General features: G+C 44.7%; 1 protein-coding gene across 1 annotated transcript; it reads right to left on the bottom strand.

Annotated features, from left to right (window-relative positions):
* Positions 1-776: 776 nt before the first annotated feature.
* LOC119464777 (mast cell protease 4-like) lies at positions 777-24,703 on the bottom strand. Its single transcript, XM_049655664.1, has 8 exons — positions 24,588-24,703; positions 21,347-21,371; positions 21,184-21,257; positions 9,666-9,769; positions 8,187-8,325; positions 6,451-6,568; positions 3,510-3,664; positions 777-1,061 (listed from the first exon to the last, which is right to left on the bottom strand). The coding sequence occupies exons 1-8, from the start codon at positions 24,663-24,665 to the stop codon at positions 858-860; spliced, it is 897 nt and encodes a 298-aa protein (XP_049511621.1). The 5' UTR covers positions 24,666-24,703; the 3' UTR covers positions 777-857.
* Positions 24,704-25,955: the final 1,252 nt, after the last annotated feature.

Below are 25,955 nucleotides of genomic sequence, written 5' to 3'. Positions count from 1 at the left end.
GCTTAAGAGACCATCTGAATTTTTCTGCATTTATCTTTGAAATGAACTCCACTACACTCGCCATCTATGTGACATGGCCGCGCTAGAACTTCAGCAATCCGAGCCGAAGTATTGCCTGCATAATGTGACATACAGGGGAGAGTACAAGATCACTGGTTGGATTATCAGTGTCAGCGGCCGCCTTCTATTGAAGATAAAATGTTTAAACGCATGCGCGCTATTCATTTGGCACATAATAAGTATTACCAGGTGAGCGAAATAAAGTCTACATTATCCCACGTTATGTTCTCTCTCACAGACCATGGGGTGATCTTGGGCGTTAATATCAATTATTACTTACCTGTGGCAAAATGATTATTCTGGACACTCCTTTTTACATTTATTTGGAGTAGCGCGTGTGACCGGCACAGGTTCAAAATAGCGATTGTTACACATTCCATACATCGGCATAAATAATTTTCATTTTTGGTGTGAGGTCAGAAACTCATATAACTGAATTAAGTGTCTGATCTTATTATCTGGTCCGTGAACGATTATGCGATGGTTTCCTCTCTCTCTTTAATCATTGATCATTTACTATAAACAGATGCAGGTCGCCAATTGAGTAATTACTTCTCACGTGCTTTCAATTCATAGAATTCCCGCACTCTAGCACGCTTGTTTTAAAATTTGCTCTTTAAATATAAAATATCTCAAACGTAGCAATACCCAAAACGGCTTTTATGACAAGAGAAAATAGGAGAACTAAAATACATAAAAAATGCCATAGCGACAATGTCTAATGTGAGTTTATTATTTCTTACTATGTGTTTCTCACAGGTCTGTGCCACATATTTGAATCCTTGACATCAGTCATGTCACCTCGATTTAACAATATTTTTCCATCTGCTAATATTGTCGATGGAATAGATGATCCAATTCATGTACTTCGAGACTCTTGTTTGTATAGTGGGCGCTGGTCCGCGGTTGGTCTTGTCGAAGAAGGACACAATCCCATACTGGAATGATTTTATCTTTCTCCCTTTACGAGTGTACGCCGTAACCGGGCTGCCAGTATCTTCCTGCGTAGAAAATACGTCCGGTTAAGAACATTCCCCAAACATGCATGCATCTGTCAATGTTGCGAAATTTACACGTATAGCAAAAATACACATATTAAATAGCTAAACCGAAATACATATCTACAGCACAGACGTGATCCACCAGGCATATGTGTTCTGTAACATTTAATCGCTCTCTTTTCATACTAATATATATAAATTATAAGTACTCTTGTTTCCTTTTATTGACGCATTACTGGGAAAAAACCTCCATTCCTTTATTAAGAATACCACAAATTACCTTTATTTTTATAATTGATAGAAAATGTATCCGATAACGTAAAATATTTGACCCACAAATGTTATTTTTTCCAGTGAGTCTTTTTGCATACGTAACTTTTTTATACTACAGAAATCTATGCTGAATTTTATACATCTTAGCAATTTGTTATTTTTACCTTTAATATTATGTCTTAATTATTGTAGTTTTCTTCTTACGATACAGTTTACTTACGCGCAATTTCATGTCTTTTCTAATCACATTTTTACAGATTGATATGGAAACTTATAGGAATATGTATGCACGCGCCCTTTATTTTAATGAGGTTCCCATTCTTAACCTACTTCGGCAAAATTTTGTGCATCTATGTTTCTGGCTATGTAACCTGATTACAGCACTGTGTGCAGTGTTCCAAGTTGCCTAGTAGTTTCGGGCACTAGATATGTGCTGTCTCTTGTATTGCCGAGCAGTGAAAATGGGCCACTGGGCTCGTACACGTATTTCGGTCGCTGTCTCGCCCAATAGAAAGCTTGGGACACTATATCTGAGAAGACCAATCGCGAAGTGGTGCAGAATGCAGAAGTGAAAAATATAATCACGAAATATAAGTAAATGCACAATGACCCTGCAACGCTTTCAGGTTAGACGCAAAAGTTTGTTATGCCACAAACACCAATTTTTGCCAGGCTAGATGTTCATAGGCAATGTCGCTGGCTCATTATAGTTACACTATGTTATGCTGACGTAGAAGTTCCGATCATCATCTGGCAGCTAACTAGAGCCTCCATTTTAAGAAAAGTCTAACATTGTCGGAAATGCTTTGTGGTAAGGCGATCATTACTAAATCTAGTGGATCGTGGTAACCACTGATGTCGCCAGCTCTCCGGACATTAGTGAATGCTCCAAAATCCGTTCTGTTGAGTCGTTGCGAATGCACACAGACGACCATATGTAGATTTAGGGCCATAAAAATGAAGAACTTTCAACAAATATTGACGGCTGCGAGTGCCAGTGCATCACGATGCTCTTGAAGGATATTAGACAAAACGCTGCGGCAAAGTTCAGAAGCCTGGTGTGGGAAGTATTTATAATGTTCTCTGAGACTCTTACGGATGTACCCAGCTACGTTTATAACGACCATGTACACCCGAGGAACCAAGGCAAGACAAAGGAAGTCCATTGATGAAATAATGTATAGAGCAGTGTATTCTAAAACCTCTTACATATTTTGTTAAAAGTTGCAGGATAGGAATGAATATTGAAAGTAACTAATAACTTATCAACGTGTGATTGATCTCGACATAATAGTTCTAACAATAACACATGAAAACTACAAAAACTTTTGTATCAAAGGTGTCACTGTATTTCTACTGCAGAAAATAAAATAAAACGTACTTGAGTAAATAATATAATGCGCAGAAAAAGTAAGCCACAACCAGCTATGCTAGAAGGTATTGCAAACAAGAAAAGCAGGAAATGTATTAGCTTGAAAACATTTGAGAAATATGCGGGCATAGGATGAAATTGGATGACGCAACGGAAAAGTAATTCAAGATTAGTAAATGGCCTTCTTGGTGGCGCAGATATAAGATAGGGGGATCGAGATAATCACATGTTTTATTGCGTGCTAGACTCGAGCTTATATGTATATTACTCTCAAAACAAACTGACGCTAAGGATGTCACCAAAAAGAAAACTTGAAGACGCAACTAGTGCCTTTCTTCTCCCTACGTCGTTAACACTCTTGTGTTTTAAAATGGGTAAATTTTAGTTCACGGTAGGCACTACTCCAACATAAACGTAACTACAACTCCGTCCAGTTCATGGGTAAGCTTCTGTGGGTTCAGTTGTGCATTCATTTCAAAGACAGTTTGCGAGTTTACATATAAAACGCACCCCACAACTGAGGCCTGGAATTTTCATCTGCCAGTCATTTTCTTTTTGAAACCCGCGCGAATGCCCTCTGCAAGTTGACGTTTAGGAAAAGTGCGTTCAAAATTACACTTTATTTTATGGACAACTGGTTGGTAGTTTATGATTAGGTCAGGCATTTTCAGATGCTACCTTTGCACTTAGACATGAATATGTCTGTGCCATATATTATTCGAGCAGCCTTGTGAGCGACAATGTGGAATACATCACTGAAAATGGAGTACATTCGAGAATCATGACAAACTAAATTTACGCACCTTATACATCCGCTGAGTGCGATGTTTGGAGCACATGAGCAGTTCCTTTTTCACGTGAACACAACGGTGCCATTGCTGAGTCAGTGCCACGCGACAATCTTCGTCTGATAAGGCCCTCGTCAGGTAATAAAGGACTCGATCAGCTTTCTTCCCATCTTCATGCAAAAAAGCGAATCCATAATTGTAATAAAAAACAACAACGCATCAGCAAACCAAAGTCAAATGTGTCATTTTACATGTTCCGGAGAAGAATAAATGCAATATATTGGTTATTTTTATTCCGACATCCTGATGAATTAATTCTTTTAATACCTATTTTTAGGCAGTTCTAATGCAATTCACAAAACAAATGCCAGACATGAAGTATAAACTACTTTATTTCATTTATGCCTTCACTTTATGAGTGTGTCCTGTGTCCATCAGGCAAAAAGGCTAATTAGAAGAATCCCCGTACGCATCTCGACGCCGGCTTGCAGGAATATAACTAGAAGAATCCCCGTACGCATCTCGACGCCGGCTTGCAGGAATATAACAACACTAGACAATGGAGTAACGTAGCAAACATCTTTACTTGCCCGTTTACTTTTTCGCCTTGACCTCCTATTTGTTCAGGGTGAGTGCTAGAAGACTACTGCCTTCGCACATGCCTCTGGTAATACAACTATTCTAGGTTAGGTAAAAAAAAAATTGTCTACATAGCTAAGACCATCCCCTCTGACACGTGTACAGCTCGTCTCAATGTCCGTTTCATTATGTGTAATAACCAGAGCAAAGTGGTTCTGACCGAGTCGAACGACCCAACACTTATGACATCAGCAGTGATTAACCATTAGGGAAAAGTACAAACTGGGAACCCACGAATGTATGCAGCCAGAAGGCAAGAAGTAACATGTTTCGCGTGCTTATGCGAATCCGACACGGACAACGTCATGTGGGGGTAAGCAGAACGCTGTTTAAATGATCTGAAGTGAAGGCGCGAAAACTAAGACGGACGAAGATAGAACACACACACTAGAAGGTTGCTAGAAGCCGTGACAAATGGGTTCGATTAATAATTGAGGCCAAACACGTCATTGAGGCAGGTGATAAGTGGGTAAGTGTAGCATCAATATCACTATCACGCAAAGAATTGCTTTACCTGAAGGCGAATGAGCACTGAGAAGCTGTGATTGCACTCCCAGTATAAAATAGTGGCGTTTTTTTCTGATTAAACATTGTTAGGACTGGCGCCCTGTGTGTGTGTGTTCTCTCTTCGTCCGTCGTCGTTTTCGCGCCTTCACTTCAGATCATGCTTAACCAACACTCCCAATTATTCATCCTAACTTCTGTTTATATGTAGTGTGATAGAAGACTGCACATGCAGTACCTAGCTTGATTAACTGACACGTTTATAGCATTCTTTTATCTTTATATGCTGGTTCCAGCCATAATTATTTTTGCGTAAAGAAAGTTCTACACTCATAGAAAAAGTGGAGCACATCGCCACAACTAGCACTGTACCGACTTTTACGAGAGTGGTTTGCCACCCGCCGTTGTGGCATAGTGGCTTTGACTTTGCGCTGCTATGCCCAAGGTTGCGGGATCGAATCCCAGCTGCGGCAGCCGCCGTTCTATGGGGGCGAAATGTAAGAAAGCCCGTGTACCATGCATTGGGTGAGCGTCAAAGAATGCCGGGTGGTCAAATTTTTTTACGGAGCCCCCCCCCCCCCCCCCCAATGGTGTGCTCCATACTCTCATAATGGTTTCGGCACGTAAATCTTCACAATTTATTTTAAAGTGGTGGGCCAAGTACAGACACTTCCTTTTCTTAATTATCTGTTTTGGGTCCTCATCACTCCTACAAAATATTCACAGAGCTCTAACATTCATTGCCCTTGGAAATTTATTGGTCCTATCAATGATCATTTCTTACCTGCGATAACAAATTCTAGAGAAGACCAAAAATTATGAAGCCTACGTTTTGCATCATTGCACTGACTTTGTCTTTATAGTTGTTAAGGCAGCTTAATCAAGGGAATAAGGCAGCGCCTATAGCAAAAATTGCGTATTCAATATGCAATTATAATTTCCTTCGTCGTTCGCGTAGTATCCCTAGACCTTGATTTTGTGATTGCCCAGATTTACGCTTGGGTTGGCGGTTGCACAAAGATCAGAAATATGGACTAAATTATTATAATGCATATTCTTACAGAGAAGGAATAGATAGCCGGGACATTTTTATTGTTTCTTGTTAGCATTAGATAAAACAAAACGGCATTTGCATCAATTTTCACCTCACATTCTGCGTTTCAGTAGAAGCTGGCGATATATATGGAAAAACTTTGCCTAAATTTAAATAACATTTTCTCGTGTGGAATTGCTATTGCAAGAACATGTTTGATTTTGTAAAGGAGTGCCGTTAATACTGTATAAATAACCATAACATACTCCCCATAATTTTATTTGATTCGTTTGCTTCTTATGTTCATCATCGCGTACTTAAGGTGGCGGTCCCACTCCGGCGGCACGAGCCCCCCGTTTTCAGCACTTTTGGAGCAACCGCGGTGGCTCTTCTACTTAGGATATAAAGTTGTATATACCATAAAAAACTTAATTCTTGTATATTCCAACTTTATACAATATAAAAAAATTATTGTGATTTAGAAATAAATGTTCAAGAACAAGCATGGGATACATGGTTTGTGCGAACTGTGTCTCAGTTGTGACCATATTTAGAAGAATTCAGATGTGAACGTAGATAGCGCTGTAGATGTCACATTGCCCACAGCAAGTGCGGCCTGTGGTACATTGCACAGTGCCGAAACGGGGGGGGGGGGGGGGGTTGCGTTATTATGTGAGCTTTTCTCAGTGCCACCTTGACAGATGTCTAGGTGTGGTTAAAATAATTGTGTGCAACACTCATTCTTATTTATCCTGGTGAGTACCATTGGTGCGTACTTACGAAAAATGGCAACGCCGAATCCAGCAAGAAGCATCCTTCCTGGCCTCGTTCTCGCTTCAGGTTTCGGAAGGCATACAGGCCTCACGAACCTATCAGTTTCCGGTACTGGTTGTGAAAGCTGCGCCAAACATTTACAAATGAATATGGAAATAGCGGTGTGAAGGAAACACTCGTTATTCGGGTTCATAACCTATATTTGCTTTCGGTTGCTTCAATCTGAGCAAAATTCTAGAAAGTGTATTATCTTAAACTGCAAAGAGAAACCGTCGGCACCAGTTCTATTGATTTGCGCAACATCCATGAAAATGCTGCGCGCCAAGATGCCTCCAAGTGCGTGCCGCCACAATCCTTAGGACGATGCAAGATGAGCCCCAGAAAGTGGTACATGGAGAATGAGTAACTGTGGCTCATTTTGTCCTCATGAATGAAACAATAAACGTCATTATTATGCATTCGCTGTTATACTGTTCATGATTACGTTGCGTGAGTTTTACATTGGCGAAAACATATCTCAAATAAAGGAACAAGGACGCAGGCGGACGAAGTACAAATTACGAACTCTTTATGTTTGTTGGAAAACGCGTTAATATACAAAGTGAAAAATGGGTCATCAAGGTCGTTCATCGTAATCGCTCCAGTTTCGTCATTTGCCTCTAGTCATGCCGTCATCCTAACCCTATCGTCATCACACAATTGTCATGATATCATTGCCGCCATGCCATCGTCGTCATGGTATCGTTTTATCGCTGGCTTCTACTCCTAAACTTAATATCGTTGTCGTCACTGGCATGAGCTGCCATACCCTCGTCGTGAGGCCGTCCTAGTCATTTATTGTCATCACTTCAGCTTGGTCATTTGACTTTCACCATGCCGTCATACAGACTTCGTTATACAGTCTTCGTCGCGCCATCGCCATCATCCTATTGTCCTCAAACTCTTGCCATGCCATTATGGTCATTCCAATATCATCGTTCTGACTTCGTCATCCCACTCGTCCCATGTCATCATCATCATCACCATGCCATCGCAAATTGCGCATACCATTGTCATCATGTGGTTGTCATCTTCGTTATCGTTTCACCACCGCGATCACTTCAGAGGCGTAATCTCAATGTCATCACGCCGTCGCTGTGATGCCGATTTTGACGATCCATCAACGTCATTCATTCATCGTCAGCCCATCGTCCTCACAGCACCATTCTACAGCCGTCTTCATGCCGTCATACTTAAGGGTGACATTGGCAAGCGTGTCCCGCAGAAAAGTGGGACGATGCCGGAACAGTGCATTAGCGACGTAACAAAAGCAAGGAAAGTATCAGAGAGACAACTAGAGGTTTTAGATTAACGTAACTTCAGCAATACAGTGTGTCACTACATTGTTTGAACGCTAATCGCATTACCGTAGTCAGCCATTCTGTTAATGGCTTCCGCCATTATTCTTTGGGACTGTATACGCGATGGCTGTATAATGTTGAAGCATCTTCTGAGGATACGAAAATGAAGTCATATGAGAGGCACTTTGTTGCCACGAGATAAGCGTCGTTGCCGCCGAGCCATCCAAAATAAGCTTTTGAAACGTGTTGTTAGAAACAACATGTAAACTTATCGTAATTATATCATAACAAGCAAACAATTATATGATTAATAAAAATCGGCCTAACGGTTCCATTTCTTCTCATATATGTGAAATAATAGGCATATAGAGCGTCTCACATTGAGTTGAAGAGTTCACTCACCTTTAGCAAAGCGATGTCGTAACCCTTAGAAGGATGTCTGTACTTTTCATGAACTATACCTTTAGTAACCTTAATAGAACGACCACTGAATGGCGCGGTGCTGTTGTAGTATGCCATGATCTTGCGGTATAATCTGTGCCTGGAAGAACGTACATGTGAAAAAGAATGTTATCCGTATATGGAGAGAACGCTACTTAGGACGAAAACTATTGAACGCATATCGAAAATATTATAAAAGAATATCTGCAAAATTTTTACATTTTATGGACCATAAGACTTCGCTGTTTCAAAAGAGAGTTTAACGTGTGGTATGAGGGCTTTTGTAGGGTGTATTGTTACGCTCTTATGCGCGAAGCCGGATTTAACTGGCGCGTACATGAAGAAAAGAGCAACATGCTAGTTTGACAGAGAAACTCGTGTCTCTGGGTGTGGTGCTAAAATGTGAAAATAAGGTATGGGCTTAAATGACCCAGACAACACTACCGCATCTTTACGCTTGCAGCTCGGCCATTTTCCTTCCGCTTTGCCTCTCACATGGCGTCAACGAAAGCAACATTGTCATTTTCTCTGAGGACTTACCACATGCTCCTGTAACATTTGTGTAACGAAGTTGCACAAAAATTACAGCACATGAAAATGATGTTATGCACACTAAAATGTGCAATCCAGAAGACATCTTACACTCACACACACACATAAATGATAAGGTATGGTATGGGTTAAGGTATAAGAACAGAGACACTAAGCGAAAGAGCAATCAAGATCCTGAACGTGCAGCTCCTTCACTTTGATAACACCGCCATACTATCGTGTCACTTTGTATTCTCACGCATTTTGTTATAAACTTATCCGGGACATATGACAGCCTGTAGCCCTGTACAATATATACATATGGGGATAATCTTACCTTCACCCAAGATGGTAAACAGAGCTGGTCTTCCTAAAGCATTCACTAACACCTAGCACAAAGGCATGAATAATTTTTTTTCAAATGAACATATGCGTCAACAAGTGCTATTGCTGTGAAACTTCATTTACCTGCACGCGTTTTCCCAAACCTGACATTGGACTCTTAAATATGAGAACACTGGAAACAACCTTCTAAAGCCGCAAATCAGAGACACTAAGCAGAACATATGACAAGATGGGCGCTAATATTTGATCTGTTCGTGTTCTATCGAAATGGAAAGGAAAGCACTACTGGACTGACGCTGCAGTCTTATGTGTTCGTTTTCGTATTTGTCCCGCGTGAACAACACAAGTGAACTGCCCAGGTCAAGGAGTTGTCGATAAAAAAAAACACGAGAGACAAGCCACATAAAGTTTAGAATAAAAGAAAATGAGCGATGTGTTTGGTCGCATTAGCCAATTGCTAAATTTTCCAATAATGTGCAACATTTACAATTAGAATGTCTGTAATAAATGCCACCTTGCAATGATTATCAGTGCTTCATGCAGTACTTGGTTCATTTGCATTACCCGTCTTTTACGCAGTTTGCAGCAGTCAGAACCACGTCCCTTGCAATCAGGCTTCCACCACAGCTTTTTGCTTTTCCTTTCCTAGGTATCATCTTGAGGTGAACCTACAACAGAAATGAACACCTGTTACATTATTTTCTTGTTCAGAGTGACGAAGAGGCGCATAACTACTAAAACAACGTTATTCAGCTCTTGAAATACTTCTAAGCATTGCTAAAAGCATCATATATTTTTGCTTGGGGGGAAAACCATTGTTGCAACGGGAAATACACGAGCGACAACTAATTTGGAGGGAATGTCAGGTATTTGTTTTCACAAAGATGCAGTAGCATCGCTTCCGTAGACATTGGATCCCGTATTTTTATGAACAGCTTTTCTTTAGGGAGTCACGATTCTCGCGCTGTAGTTATACATTTTTATTTAAGTTTTATACAGAAAAAAATCATTGCCCTTACATTCTACCAACTCAATCGGAAAATATACGTTTCTAAAGCTGGAAACTTTTTCCAGTACATCATTCTGCTTTATGCCTGAATATCTATCAACCTGGGAAAAAATGCTGCTTTGTGTTAAAAGAGCTAACTAGATTTTGTGTTTGCGTCCATAATTCTTAAGGGTGCTCTAGGTGGTCTCGATTGTGTCCAACATTGTTTTCTTTTGTATGCATTGATATACCCTTGGAGAACAACAAAAACTTTGAGTTCAGACCGTCAACCTGGGCAGTCAACATCAATAAAGCCAGTTTCAGTAGGTGTCGCGCCGAGCTTTAAGGATCATTATCGCTTTAGATGCATATATACACTATTTATTGGGTGTGTACATGACAAAATCTCGAACGCTGCCTTCGGCACTGTAAGATCTACCTCGAACACCTAAGCAGATGGGAAATAATAAAAATTGGCTGTGGCTTAGCTCTGGTTAAACCTAGTCAAGTAGCGATAGTTACAGACCCCCGGCTGCTCTAAGGCTTCGCTTGTAGTTAGACATGTTATTAAACTTAGTGGTTTCCCACTACACTAAGAAAGGAGAGACGTTGTGGTCAACCAGCGGGTAAAACTGGATTTTTCACACCAATGAATACGCTTCTATGATCCGTAAAGTAATGGGCTTTTGTGGCGACATCGTCAATGGCGAGCGCCCAACGGCAGGAGCGGTGGCCGCGCGGCGACCGCAACGAGGCGAGTTGCCGGAGAATCGAGGCCCGTGGTTTGACGTCACACAAAGGGCGCGGTAAGCGCGCCAGCTGTGGCGGTTGCCAGGCTAATTCGGACGGGCGCCTATAGGAGCGGTGGCCGCGCGGCGGCCGCGACGAGTCGAGTCGCGGAGAATCGAGGACCGTGGTGCGACGTCACACAAAGGGCGCGGCGAGCGCCCAACAGCACGAGCGGTGGCCGCGCGGCGACCGCGAAGAGCCGAGTTGCTGGAGAATCGACGGCCGTGCTTTGACGTCACAGTGCGGTCACGGCTCAAAGTGCGGCGACGGCGAAGAGGCGAAAATCTGGCGTAATGTAGCTATCGCTACAATACAGGCACTGTTTAAAAATTTGACACTGGCCGTTCTGCGTGGGTTCCGTCTACGTACCAATGAGTACAGCATCCGTACCATTAGATTATTAGCTATAGAAGCGTGTGGCTCATGATCTTCAGCGGCAATACTCATGCTAAGCGACGCCGAAAAGGACACAAGCGCAATCAGGATTCTGGCCTAATGGGCCCAATAATATGCGTTTGTCGCCTTAAAATGGTGAATAAAATGCACCTAGAGCATTTTGAAGTTAACCAACACATATAACTTTGTGCGTAACTATAATAGCCTGTGATATAGAAATGCTAATGGATAATAATATTGACTTCCCTTGTGCAAAGGCAAGCTATCAACTAAGACTATATATTTCCTCTCCAATGCGAAGATTCAAACTAACGTTTCATAAACAAGTTTATCTTAGGAGGTGATTTTTCTAGAGCATCATAAAGTGTATGCAGTCGGTGTTAAGCAGTCCGCGAGAAAGAAGGATCAACAAAGCCACGCGAAATATTATAAACGACAATGGTAATAACGATATCCTTGAATATCGGTCACAAGTAACATCAAATGAATAGTTATTCAATTAATTGGAAATATGTAACAACAGGGTCGCAAGACATCTTAAGGTATAGCCCCTGCCATGTGCAGCTCGTTGCAGTCACCTCTTTTGAAGACAGGATTTAGTGCAAATGGATAGTTTTTTTAGCGGCCACCACAGCATATGCAATGGTCTACGATTAAAGATATCACCTCCGAAAATACGCTGAAAGCAAAATATCTGTACATGTAAGCAGTTTTCCAGCCTTCACACTGTTTCTTCGGCGAGGAAAATTATTGTGCCACACAAGCACCTTGGATTATACCGTAGATCAGTACTGTTTGTAAGTGTGAAATCAGGCGACATTCTGCGTTTTTGAGAATGACAGGACAAGAATGCTTGCTGTATATAATAAATTACGAAATGCACTATTACTATACCTATGCGAGTAAACTTGCACTGCAGCAAAAGTAAAAAAAAATGTTGTTAAGACCTGACTGCTGCTTTTGAGGCGGCCTATCGAATCATACATGAATGAATTAATCATGAAGCTCCTTTCATGCACAAGGAAATTGTGTTTACGAAGGTCGCATCATTTACCGACGTATGCCTAACCTAATACATTAAACATAACTTTTTTTCTGAATAAGAAATATGAGGCGCATTACGTAATGTTTATATTTTTATCATTTCTTTGTTTTCTGCGATATATGCTTGATACACGTTTGGATAACGAGATACTATTGTCACGTAGTAGTGACGCTGAAGTAAACAGTCGTAAAACTGTGTATGACGAAACTGATTCTTTAATGGGCGAACCTGCGCCCACAAAAGCAAGCTACACTCAAAGCACAACGAAAGCGGCGAACGCAGTCAGCGGTCGTCGAAAATCTGATCAGCGGCGAAACGCGTCGGCTTTTATACCTGAGTCATCGAAGGTTCCAGATTAATCCCTGATGCCCGCGTGTCTTCCAGAAAGTTCTAGACAATTCGCGTCGGTCATACAATCAGATAACATAAGCGTCGGTGAAAACAGGCAACGGAAAGAAGCATCGATAACGTTCTAGAAACTTCCGATACAGGCGCGTCCTGCGCCGAGCGATAACGTTTAACGTTTGTTAGCCGGTGGAAAGCGGCCACCGGTGAAAGATAAACATGTATACGTGTCACTATGCTTCTAACAAGGTGTACAATAGTCTGTAACTTTTGGAATATTACGTTGATTGTAACTAGGCAATGTCATTCGCTGGTATGCGACCACTAGAGAAATAATTACTGACGGTGGTATGTGCGCAGGTACTGATACTTGTACGTGAATCCTGAATTTTTGAGGTCGGGTTACCGGGTCCTGGCCAGATGGCGTTGTCGCTGTTTGAGCTTCCTACGAGATCTGCTGACGCCGGGCGCTAGGGCAAGAACGGAAATGTTATGATTTTCTGAACAGCAATAGACGCGCGCTTGTGTAATGACTGTCTTGATTTTTGCGCTTGCTCGCACCTAATAAGCAAAGCATTGGCCAATTCACGCAAGCGTTCGAACACATACGACCACGGCTTAGCTGGAGCGCACGCCTTCCCAGTCTGGTCATGCTAAGGCGTGCCAAAGCTGTACTATATATATATATATATATATATATATATATATATATATACTTATTCATTCATTGAATGAGTATATTGAATGAATGAAATGAATGAATATATATATATATCCAGCGGTGACCCGCGGGTGTAAGCGGAAGGGGTCCGTATAAGTCGATGCCCACGAATTCAAAGGGAACGGACGGGCACGGCAATTGTTGTAAAGGGCCGGCGGGGGGACAGGTCGAAATTTTCGATGTTGGCATGACGCACACGAACTGACGTACTTGGCAACACTAGTAGACGGGCCAGGCCAGAAACAGCGAGTCTTAATGCGGTCATAGGTTTCATGAAATCCTAAGTGGCCAGCCGTTGCGTCGTCGTGCAAAGCTTCTAAAATTTGCAGTCGAAGTCAGCGAGGGACGACTGGGACCCATCGGTGACCGGTAGGGTGGTAAACTTGCCGCAATAATGAGCCATCATGAAGTTTAAACCGTGCCAGTTGTCGTCTTAAGCGGCTGTTGGGAGGACGGGATAAGCCAGTGAGCCGGTCGATAATTGTGCGGCAGTACGTATCTGCACGTTGGAGGGAGGCGAGGTCTTCTGAGGACAGAATGTCGACCGAGGTCACGAACCGTACCGGGGCCATGGTGGTGGTCGGTTGGCTGGGCGGTGCCGAACGGAGGGAAGGTGAGACAGGGGCATTTGGCGACAGCGGGCAACGAGATAAAGCGTCAGCATCTTGATGTTCCCTGCCAGACCTATATGTGACAGTGTAGTCGTACTCCTGCAAACGCAGAACCCAACGGCTGAGGCGTCCGGACAGATTCTTCAGGGAGGACAACCAACACAGAGCATGGTGGTTAGTCGCAATTGTGAATTGGTGGCCATATAAATAGGGGCGAAACTTTTGTATGGACCATACGATGGCGAGGCATTCTTGTTCGGTGATAGTATAGTTTCGCTCCGCAGGAGAAAGAGTACGACTCGCGTAGGCCACGACTTGGTCTTCAGACGCGTGGTTCCGCTGCAGCAGGACATCGCCTATTCCAGTGTGAAGAATAGTAGAGGCTGTGGGATCAAAGTGACGAAGCACTGGTCCTGATGTGAGGCATCGCTTGACGGTCTGCAAGGCGGCTTAACATTCATCCGTCCAGGTAAAGGGTATGGTCGTGGTCAGGAGTTTATGAAGAGGAGCTGCGATAGTCGCGAAGCCATGGACAAAGCGGCGGAAGTACGACGCTAATCCGAGAAAGCTAAGAAGGTCTTTAGATGTGGTTGGTGTTGGGAAATGCTGTACAGCAGCGACCTTGTCGGGATCTGGCTCAATGCCGTGCTTGCTGACCACGTGACCTTATACTTTGATGATGCGGCTCGCAAATCGACACTTTTTAATATTGAGCTGGAGACCGGCCTTGGCTAGACACGTGAGAACGTCGTCTAAACGTTCTAGGTGCTGGGAGAAGCTGGACGAAAAGATGACAATGTCGTCCAGGTAACATAGGCAGGTTTTCCATTTGAGGCCGCGTAGTACGGTGTCGATCATTCGTTCAAATGTAGCTGGCGCATTGCACAGACCAAAAGGCCTTACGTTGAATTCAAAAAGGCCATCGGGTGTTGCAAACGCTGTCTTCTGTTTGTCGGGCTCATGCATTGCGATCTTACAATATTCATAACGCAAGTCGCGGCTCGAAAAGTATTCGGCAGCTTGTAAGGTATCCAAAGCATCGTCAATACGGCGCATAGGATATACGTCCTTACGGGTAATTTTGTTGTGCCCTCTAATCGACGCAAAAGCGTACCAAACCATCCTTTTTTTAACTAGGACAACAGGAGACGACCAAGGGCTTGCTGAAGGCCTTATAACGTTCCGTGCGAGCATGTCGTTGACTTGGTCTTCTATAACTTTCCGTTCAGCAGACGATACACGGTAAGGGCGGCGACGAACGACGCGGGATCCGTCGGTTTCGATGTCATGAGCGGCCACGGTTGTTTTACCCAAGCCATCCGAACACACGTCAAAACAAGGCTGGTGTTTCCTTAAGATGGTCAGCAAGGCATCAGTCTGAGTTGGGCTCAGATCTGAACTCACAATGGCCCTGAGAGCACTGGGTGAACCGTCCGTGGGCGTACACTCGGCGAAGTAGGAAACAGGCGAAGCAGTGGCGACACATACTGGTGCTGCGTCGATAAGCATGGCAACAGTGGACCCCTCCGGCAACAGAAGTGGCTCTGACGTCGTGTTGTAGGCGGTCAGACTGGCGCAGCCGCGTGAGAAACGCACTAGACAAGAAGCGATAGCGATTCCCCGAAAAATGGAGCGCTGAGAAGGGGAAACCACTGCGTCGCCGTCGATAATTTCGCCAGATCTAATGGTGAGAATGCGGACTTGGCCGGGTGGAAGAACAAAATCTGCCGCTATGACAAGGTGGGGCGGCGAGGAATCGGCAGCGTCACAGAGCTCGGTGTCCGTAATATGTATAAGTGGCTGTCCGCACGAAATGACAGCAGATGCAGCTGACAAGAAATCCTAGCCTAAGATGATCGGATGAGCGCACTACGGAAGCAGAGTAAACTGTATAGCAAATGCCGTCGATGAGGACACGAGCAGTACACTGTCATGTAGGGTAAATCGGAATGTCATTGGCGCTACATAAGACCGGACCAACATACGGAGTTTGCACTTTTCTTAGACGGAAGCATAGTGCGCGATGAATAACAGAAATGGCGGTGCTAGTGTCAATAAGAGCGTCGACAGAAACACCTTCCACAGAAACAGCGAGTAAATTAGTCGGGCGAGCAGGAGGAATTCGGACAGTTCGCAAACAAGCAGTTTCTCCTCCAAAAACTGCAGCGTCTAGTTTTCCGGATTGTTGTCGAAAGAAGTGGAGGCAGGACGCAGGGGCGATGAAGCACGGTGGAACAGAGACGGGGAACGACGACGGGTTGAGCGAGAAGACCGGGACATGTGTTGCGGCAACGGAGGTGAGGGCGAGCGACGTGACGAGGATATATATGGTCCTGGAACGTAAGCGTCCGATCTGGGCACATCGTCTCTCTCATAGGCGGAATAGCCACGTCGTTCATCATGCTGGCGCGGGCGGCAGAAACGAGAGATATGACCACGTATGCCACAGTAGAAACATACTGGGCGGGAAAGGCGCCAGGTAGAGTCGTATGGTTGCACGGGGGCCTTCGCTGCCATCGAGGCCAGGTGGTCACAGACAACGGTGGCAGGTGCAGATGGAACTGGCACCGCAGGCCGCGAAGCAATCTCGGCGTACGAAGGAGTACAAACAGGCGCAGGGGACCGGGCATGTGTGACACTTGGCATGGATGCCAGTTCTTCTTTGATGATCTCGCGCAAATTGGGAGGAGGAGTTCGCAGAGACGCAATGGCGGTGTTGGGTGGACCATGGCCGTGAAGCTCCTCTCACACAATGATGCGGATGAGCGCTCGCAACTCGTCGTTGTCGGTAAGGTGAGCGTCGCAGGAGGCGCGTCGAAGACGAAAGCCTGAAGACGATCGTGGCAAGGCGTTGGCATGTCGTGATGATGACAGTAACTGAAGTGGGGCTCTGGACTACAAGAGCGTTAAAGGCAATGGAGTTGTTGCGCTTCAGGATATGGCGGATACGTTCCCCTTCGGGCATGTCACTCTGAGCGCGACGGCAGAGAGCCAGAACGTCTTCAATGTAACAGGTTTAGGATTCCTCGGCTCCCTGGATGCGGGTAGCGAGCTTCTGTTTCGCTACTTCGGAGCGCCCAGCAGATGTGCCAAATATCTGTCGCAGCTGCGCAGTAAATGCTGGCCAATCAGGGAAGTCGCGCTCATGGTTGAAAAACCAAGTTTGGGCGACCTGCCTCAGGTAGAAGGCAACGTTGCGGAGCTTGTTTAACTCGTCCCAATGGTTTCAACCGCTCAGCCTGTCGTACTGGTCAAGCCAGTCTTCCACGTCTTCGCCGCGAAGGCCAGAAAAAACCTGAGGGTCGCGTTGCGGTGCGGTGACGGAACAAATAGGCCCAGCTGGCGGAGCTGACGTAGTAGCAGCAGTGGATGCGGTGGTTTGTGCCATGACTGGTGTTGGCGAGCACAACCGTCGACCAGAGCGGAGCTCCAGGGGTGACCGGTAGAGCAAGAGGAAGGGGAGATCAACGCACGCTCCACTACTTGTGAGACGACGCCCGGGACGAAGGCAGAGCTCTTATATTGTCACACAGCGCGAGACAGCCCACGAACACCAACCCGACAAAATGATGATGATCATGAGGATGTGTATATACACATGAAGACGATGATGAACTGCACAGTTAGCGCTCACAATATATATAGTAATGGAATCAGGTGACACAGAGACAGCACCCGTTCCTGGGCCGGCTGTTCTATTCTCTGCCTCGTCGTCTTTCCTCCTAGCGCCCGCTTTCCGAGCGCCCGAGGCCAAGCTCACTTCTAGACACTCGGCCACGCTGCAAGTTTCCGGCACGCTTGTCCAAGCTACTTCTCCACCCGCTTGTCCACGCAACTTTTCCAGGTATTCAAGTCGTCATTTGGGAGCCGTCCAGCGCGCAACAAGCTTCTCTGGAGGTCGGCACTGACTGTTGCGCTGTGGTCACAGGTCCCGCCGACGATCATCTCGTAGCTCTTGACAAAAATACGGCAGGAAATTCTTGACACCAAACCACCGTTTGTAGCACTGAACGTGGTTAGTCCCATTGATCGCGTTCGGTCGCAATGCATCGGTGTGCTCTACGACGTGGCTTCTTCAATGAGGAGTTGAGCATCCGTGCTCGTATGGGACGCAACTTGCGCTTTTTCAGTTGGCACTGCCGGAACAAGGCTTCTCAAGGTGCTCGAACCTGGAGATTTTGTAAAAAAATCACAGCATATCCACGGGGTGAATGATGATGAGTGGGCGAAGCTCCGGAGGGAATCATCGGATCTCCCGCTTAAGGGGACGCTAGCACAAACGCGTTAGAAACGTGCAGTACTCTCTAGTAAGGGGGAGCGTCCACAGCGTCTTACGCAGCCATTTACACATGCCGGAACGTGCACCGCGTTTGCCGACGCCATCACATGACTGCTGAGAAAGTATACCCCCTGTATTCATAAGCGCTCCTCGACTTGAACTTGACTTGCCACCGCCTTGGGCAGCGCGTTCGAAACGCGTTGAAGGTAAGGCGGAGAGGCCACAGCGTCTTACACCAGCTTCTTACACGGGCCGTAACGCGCTAGCACAAACGCGTTAGAAACGCGCTAGAAACGCGGCCTTTCGTTAATGTTGGGTATTTATTGCCATTGTGGTGCGTGTGTCTATGTGTGCTTCGTGGCGTAGTGGTTACCTACTACGACGGGGACGAACGGGTGCCGCTATAAGGAGCTTCGCCCCTAAAACGTTGGGTGCTACCCTGCCTTCCTGATCATTGTTCATGCCATCTGCAGGAGATAACTGGCCCTCGACTTGCATTGCGGAATGCATAGTATAGGAAGATCTGGGCCGCATAGGAAGGTCATCAATGATGATTACCTCGGACCCTTTCCGGTCTTCAGTAATGGTGATCGCAGCCGTATTGGTCTGCCTGGCTCCTTCCAGTGAGAAGTTGCTAGGCGAGGCATGAACGTCTCCGCATTCGGCCAATGACTGCTGTGAAGTCCGGAGGTGTGGGTCGGACTGGTCCAGACGTGTGCCGTTCCTAGGATCCGTGGAGATACCGGCATCATCCTGAAGTGCTAGCTCTTCCTCATCGGTGCTCGATGCCACGTTGCGTGCAGTTGAGCTGTCCAAGTTCGAGACCAGAATAATAGGTGGATCTAGCGGAAGCGGGATACTAGCGGCAGCGCTGGTGCGCCCGGCGTTTCCCACTAATTCGGATGGAGCCGACGGCGTCACCCGGAGAGACGGCGCCTTCATGTGCACACCCGATGGCGACCTTGGAGGCCGCGTCACCGACTGCTGTGGATGGCAAGTGGTCTTGGCCTCTGGTAAACAATGTGTGATGCCAGTTACTGACACAACGAGACATGTAGCGGTAACTACAGGCTTCGCAGGGGGTCTGTGGTGGACCTCTCGTGTCAGAAGGCTGCAGGGCATACCTGCCACAGCATCAAAGCTGTAGCACTCCGGAGCGCAGTGTGAAGGATCGCGCTGTTCGGACGCATCGCAGGCATAAGGAAGCCGGCCAAAAGCAGCTATCAGAGCTGCACTTTATTCAGACCAGGACCTCTGCTTGATGTCTTCGTAGTTGTCCCATGCCTTGGCGGCACCGAACATTCGTTGTGCTGCAACCAGCCATCTTTTTTGGTCTGGCCAAGCATGACAATCACCCCAGGCATTGATAGTGCGAACCCAAACATGGCGTCATCTTGAAAGCCGCGAAATGGCGGTATTTTTACGCAAGCCGGCTGCGGGAAGTCGCAGCGCCTCATCTCCGCCAGGCGGCCTGTCCAGCTGCCCGAGGAACCAGGGCTGGTTTCCAAGGACAGTGCGGTCGTTGTGGTTGTCGCCGCAGCCGGTTCTACCACCCAGGAAGATCGACGGCATACCTTGGTAGCTGAGGAGTCGAAGAAGTGTTGGGTATGATATTTTCGCCAAGGGAAACGTGGACGACGTTCCCAGGCAGGACGGACCCGAGATGGAAGGGCCGAAGCGCTGTCCCAGTGTGAGGTGGAACAGCGCAACCGCTGACGGATGCGAAGGCGTTCGTCTTAACCTCGAGCTGTTGTGTCAGCTTGGTGATGGTTTGGACGAGATCACAAGTAGATTCCTGCCCTATAGCCACCGAGGAGGCTTGGATGCAGTCCCCGGACGGTGCAGTGGGTACTTGTGACGGTGGTAGGGTGGTGGGTTCCATACCTGAGGAAGCGTGTACCGCGTTCCTGGGCAGGAGGGACCCCGCACGCCGAAGAACCGCGCGAGGAACGCTTAAGGCTGGAACGCCTTAAAGCAGGTTCATTGTTGACTGCGCCATTGTAATGAAATCAGGGAGACACAGAGACAGCACCTGTTCCAGCACCGGCTGGTCTGTGCTCTGCCTCGTCGTCTTTCCTCCTAGCGCCCACCTTCTCAGCGCCCGAGGCCAAGCTGTCCTTCTTTACAATATATATATATATATATATATATATATATATATATATGCAACGAGGACACGATTGCATCGAGATAAATGCGGCGGGCTAGAGGACATCGTGAATCCGCAACACTTCCTATAGAATGTGACCCGCCCCCTCACTAGGTTTTGTGACCTGGCGCTGCTGTCAATATGGAAAGCGTGTACACCGTACACCCGGTGCCCATAATATTAAAAACAGACGGCTGCAAAATTTTCAGCTCCCTATAATTTTATAGGAATGCACGATTTATCGTTCCCAACCAAAAACTAGAGGATATTCACAAGATAATCCTCGCGTTCTGAAGGAGAGCCTAATTTGAAAATAACTTGTTATACAAAAATTCGATACTGAAGTAGGCCCCATAGTTTCGAAGTATAGCGATACCCACTCGGTACCAAGGGCGTCATAATCACTCGAACATGTTTTATAGAATCACTTGGTCAGCCAATGCAGGAATCAGGAGATTGAAAGTAGTCCTATACACCAGAAAATATACCTGACTGTCCACAAGATATGAAAGTAAGCTTTTTCATGACATGGTAATGAAATTGCTCTTCGCAAGTTCGCATATGTTCTTGGTAAATTCAAGTTACTTGCAAAATGAGGGTAGAAGCTTTCATGCAAAACCATATTAATTTTGTGAAAAGACTGTATAATTAGTAGCGATTTGTCTAGAAAGAATCATTTTTTATATTTGGCAGAGGCATTTTCGTACAGAGAGACAGCAGGTAATTTAACTAAATTCTATTTTCAAAAATATATCTTACCAGCCATGGAACTTGCGGCCTTGCTACGAAGGTCCCGTTGATAATCTTTGGAATTGGTTCCGATAGGCCGCAATCTGAAATATTTCAAGCGAGTTTGGTGAGATAATGGACTAGCCTTGTTGCTTCTTCCAGCGAGTCTGATATAACTTGAAAAACTACTCACGCTTGTAGTTCCGGAATTTTCTCGCCTGTACCGAATTCCAAGTGAGTTAAGAAAACGAGATAAGTACGCACATTGTATCGTCCATTTGTTCGTTTGTTGTACTCCTTTCCATAATAATAGACTCTGCCTCTCTTCATTGTATTAGTTATATAAAAGAAAACTTAGTTTTCATAATAACACAGCAATGGATGTAGTCTAATTACCATGCAATTTTCAAGGATCACTGAAACAGCAGAGTATACACGAAGGCTGTGAAAACGTTGTGATAGTTGTCCAGCAGCTCACCTCAGTGCATGTAACACCTTATGTTTTCGCCTTTCAGTGACTTTTTGTCTGCAGAAACGCTTGCAGGAGTTTCGTTGCTGTAACTAAGATCTGAATCATCGATTGGTTGTAGTATATCATGCACAAATTGGAAGGATGCGGGTTGGGAATGATATTTGCCCACTTTCATGAGTTGAGCAGGAGTAAGCCTTACTACCCAATCTAATAACGTGTGTAGCACATTCAGCATGGGCTGAATATGGCCTTGTAGGAACCCAAGTGATGTATTTTTACCTTTGTCCTCATCCGAAACTTGGACATACCAAGGGCGAATTATTCCAGGCATGTGTTTACCACTTCTTGCCAAGAAATCCAAGGCGCCAGCGCAACTTCGGTGGCCCTAAGCTGCACGAAAGTGGACTTGAATAGAGTTTCACTTGGCTCATAGTGACTATGTGTGGACTAGATGACTGAGAGGCATATGTTGATGTGCTACCTCCAGGCGTGGTCTTTGTTCACTACATTGTCTTTCTTCTGTAATTTCTATCTGCGTTGTTGTCACCCATGTTTGGCTATATTACCCACTTCATAAACTTGTGTGTAACACAGCATCAGGAAATAAAGTCTGTTTTCAATGGTGCTTGTATGTCTGTCCGCGTTTATGTCGAAAGCTTTATCTTGGCAGAGCTGTGAAAATACATCAAGATATACGTTCATTTGCTAGATAGCGTAACGCGAAACGCTAAACAAATGATGGACGCTCTATCCTCAAGCTCTATGTTGTACGATGTCTTACTTAAGTATTGTCTAATGTGAACGTAAAGCATAGTGAAAAGAACGGATAGAGAGAGAGCGCGAGGAGAGGAAAGTCAGGGAGGACAACCAGACGAGCGTCCGATTTGCTACCCAACACAAGGGGTAAAGGAAAGGGGGAATAGAAAGAGGAAAATAGTGAAAAGAAACCTGCTGTGTACGAAGGGAGATACCACTGTGCAGGAGACATCATTGACAAAGCCTACTCACCGTTCTTGCTTGTTCTTACCAGTGTGATTGTTCAAATGTGTAGCGTTGGTCAAACATCGTGTTCATGTATTTTCGCGAAATAGTAGGTCATCTAATTTAGCAGTGCCATTCGTACACACACACACCGAAACGTAATAAGTCATTTCCTTGTGTAGCCGCAGAAAAGTATTACAAATGTTTCCTACAAATTGTTGACGCCAGTGCTACAATCACTAAAATTGAATACAGTGGTACCAATAGCGAGATGTAATGCCGTAGTGCATTGGATGAGCAATCGGCATTACGTTTCAAGTATGTAAAGTGCATTTTTTGCACGCATTTATGCACGTATTGTTTTTGACGAGCTCTTTGTTTATAACTCAAGCAGCACTGTCGTAATGGCTATGGCCTTGTGCTGCTAAGCACGACGTCGTGGATTCGATTTTCTCCGGTGGCCAACACACTTCGATGTGTGAGCAATAAAAAAAGGCTAGTTTGCCTACATTTAGGTGCATGCTGAGTGGCCCACTACTGTGTGCCTTATAATTATATAGCGATTCTCTTTCTGTTACATTTTCTCTTGAAGAGCCGGCGGCCGTGATGCCAGTTGTGTGTGGTGGAAGTTGCCAGCTAGCTCTTTCTCTCCTCTGCAATTGTTTTTTATGTGCACAAACCAAAAATAGCACTAAATAATTTCCGCACCTAAAGAACAGAAAATAAGGATAACTCTACCGTGTCATTTTCCACCTGTATATACAAAGTTGAAATAATAAGCTCGTATCCGTAAAGAATCCGCATCTCTTAGACATTATGTTTTATGTTCGTACATTATCACTGTCCCTCAGTAAAATAAGCTTTCGGCAAAACTGGGCACATGAAGAAGCTGGAGGTTGTAGTTTGGCGTAATTAAATCGGATTAACCTTCTTTTAAAACAAAAACGACTGGAAAAGCGTCTTGATTTAGCCTGGCGAAAATGAGAATTTCAATGTAGAACTGTAGATCTCGAAGCTGCCCCATACATGTATTATGAACATATTACGTGTACGTTTATATTACACGTATTATGAACAACAAGAAATATGTGGGGCTCTGGGATATAGATGACTGATTGCTGTCCTAGCCTGTGATGACAACGGAAATTCAGTCTGATCATTGCTATTTTTATATATTATCCCCATTTCACCACTGCTGCATATTATCGAAAACACACATTTCATCTATACAGATGTATTTGTTACACGAAACAAATTGTCTTGTGAATGCCACCGTCTTCAGCAGCATTGCCATTTTCAAGCAGCGGTGAAGCACTGACCACTTAAGCCTAAAAAATACAAGTGTAGCCTTTGACCTCACGAAACTGCACAGAGGGTCATGAGGGAACACTGTAATGCAGAACTCCGGGTAGGTTAAACAATGGAGTCATCCTACTGACAATACACACGCATACTTTTTTTTGGTTTTGCGTCTATCGACATATGCAGTTGCCATGGCCGGAAATGAGAATCGTGTCCTTAGACGCAGTAGCACGACACCATACCTATTATGCCACAACGATGTATGTGAAATACAGACTATCCATTTTTTGCGTTAAGATCTTGTTCAACGAATGTGCAAAATAATTATAAAGATTATTGAACTCAATATGACGTTGGTTTGACTTGCTCAAAAGGTAATACGAAAGTTCACCTTTCTGGCCCTTTTCAGCTAATGGGCCAACATTCTATAATGAGGAACAGAAATTATTTTGCTGAATAAGAGAAACATTGTGAAATACCTTAGTATCAGTAATATGTACTACGGAGCTTGTAAAGTCAATTTCTCCAGCGGTATATCACGGCGCAGATTAACAGATGCCTAGCCTAACATTCGCATGCATCTCAATATACTCAGCAAAAATGTTAAAACAAGCAAAGTGAGAAATTTTGTGCCAGGTAATTCAGTAGGAGCAATATGCTGTTTTTTTAAACTTCTCACCTGAGCTTCGGACCATATCGAGGCAAGAGAGAAAAGCAGCAAGATAATTCCAACTTGCGCCTTTGGATACCAAGCCATTACGTTTATTCTAAGTGCCGTTGATGTAATACGGCTGCTCCCTTGGCAAAAGGGTAATGCCGAAGTTTGTATTGCCCTTTTATTATGAACACACATGTTTGCTGTCGCCGCACCAGGCAATCAGCTACTTCTCTGTAACTCCATCTTGTGTAGTCCCAGCGTAGAAAACACGACGTACATATATCGTTAGTAGCGAGAAGGTTCGTATTTGTCAGCGCGCACTGTGACCTATTTGCAGGCTCTCTGCGTGCTCTTACCGCCAACACCTTTAAGAAGCAATGACTAAGGTTTAGAAAGAATGAAAATTTCTCCAAGCAATCAAACAACTCCCCCGTGTGCTTCGACATAAATGAAAGCAGTCTTTCTGACGTCTATAGCCCTACTCGCGATGAGCACAGAAAAATAATCTATCAAGTACCAATGAGCTATCTTGCTTGAAAATGTGTTGAGCTGAAAACGGTGAGTAAGACGAGTTGACATCGTACTTTTGACGTGTCTTGGTGAAGTTCCTCTGTAGCTCTTTTAATCGATACCGTGGAGAAGTTTGCTGAATAGGAAGTCAAAGAAAAGGAGTTTGTAGAGCACGCTCGCTTCATTTGCGATGTCATTGGTTTTCAGCCGAGTGATGACAACCATTCACAAAACCAACTGCTTATGTTTATGCCTTTGCTGAGACTTTTATTTAGACGACCTGGGAGAGATGGCTAACACCAACATACCTATGTGCCACTTTATCATTCAGAGTTGTCTTATTGACAGCGCCTGTAGATAAATCATAGGATTTCTTTTATAATTTATGTAAAGTTTCAGAAGTAGCAATATTGAGTCAGTGAAATCGGTATTGCTAAGTTGTAACTTACCTGCTTTTTTAGGCGCTAACGCAACGGGCGCATTACATGCTTAATACGTCATTGAATTTGATGGAACAGAAATGGAACAGAAAATGTATATATGTAGGCGGTTAAACACAAACTACCATATAAGCCGGATCGCTTCCACTGCAGAGCGAACACACATTTTTCACAAAAAAACATGGTAATTCAATGAGAAACCTTAATGCAGTACAGAATCGAAGAGACAAGATATGGTTTTCATAAAGCAGCAGTAATGGAGAAATAATTAAATTTATGGAATAACTGATACATAATTTCACTTAAAGATATAAAAAAGTGTTTTACTCTGTAGTGCCGTGCATTATTGTTACAAAAAGCAACACCCAATAATAGCCTAATGCAGCCTAATAATAGCCTAAGTGCAGCCTAATGGCTCATGCATGCACATAAAGGCCCA

The sequence above is a fragment of the Dermacentor silvarum genome, chromosome 9 (genome assembly GCF_013339745.2).
Source record: "Dermacentor silvarum isolate Dsil-2018 chromosome 9, BIME_Dsil_1.4, whole genome shotgun sequence".
NCBI classification, from domain to species: Eukaryota; Metazoa; Arthropoda; class Arachnida; order Ixodida; family Ixodidae; genus Dermacentor; species Dermacentor silvarum.
The sequence above is the reverse complement of the archived record's forward strand: the minus strand, read 5'-3'. Positions and strand labels throughout refer to the sequence as shown.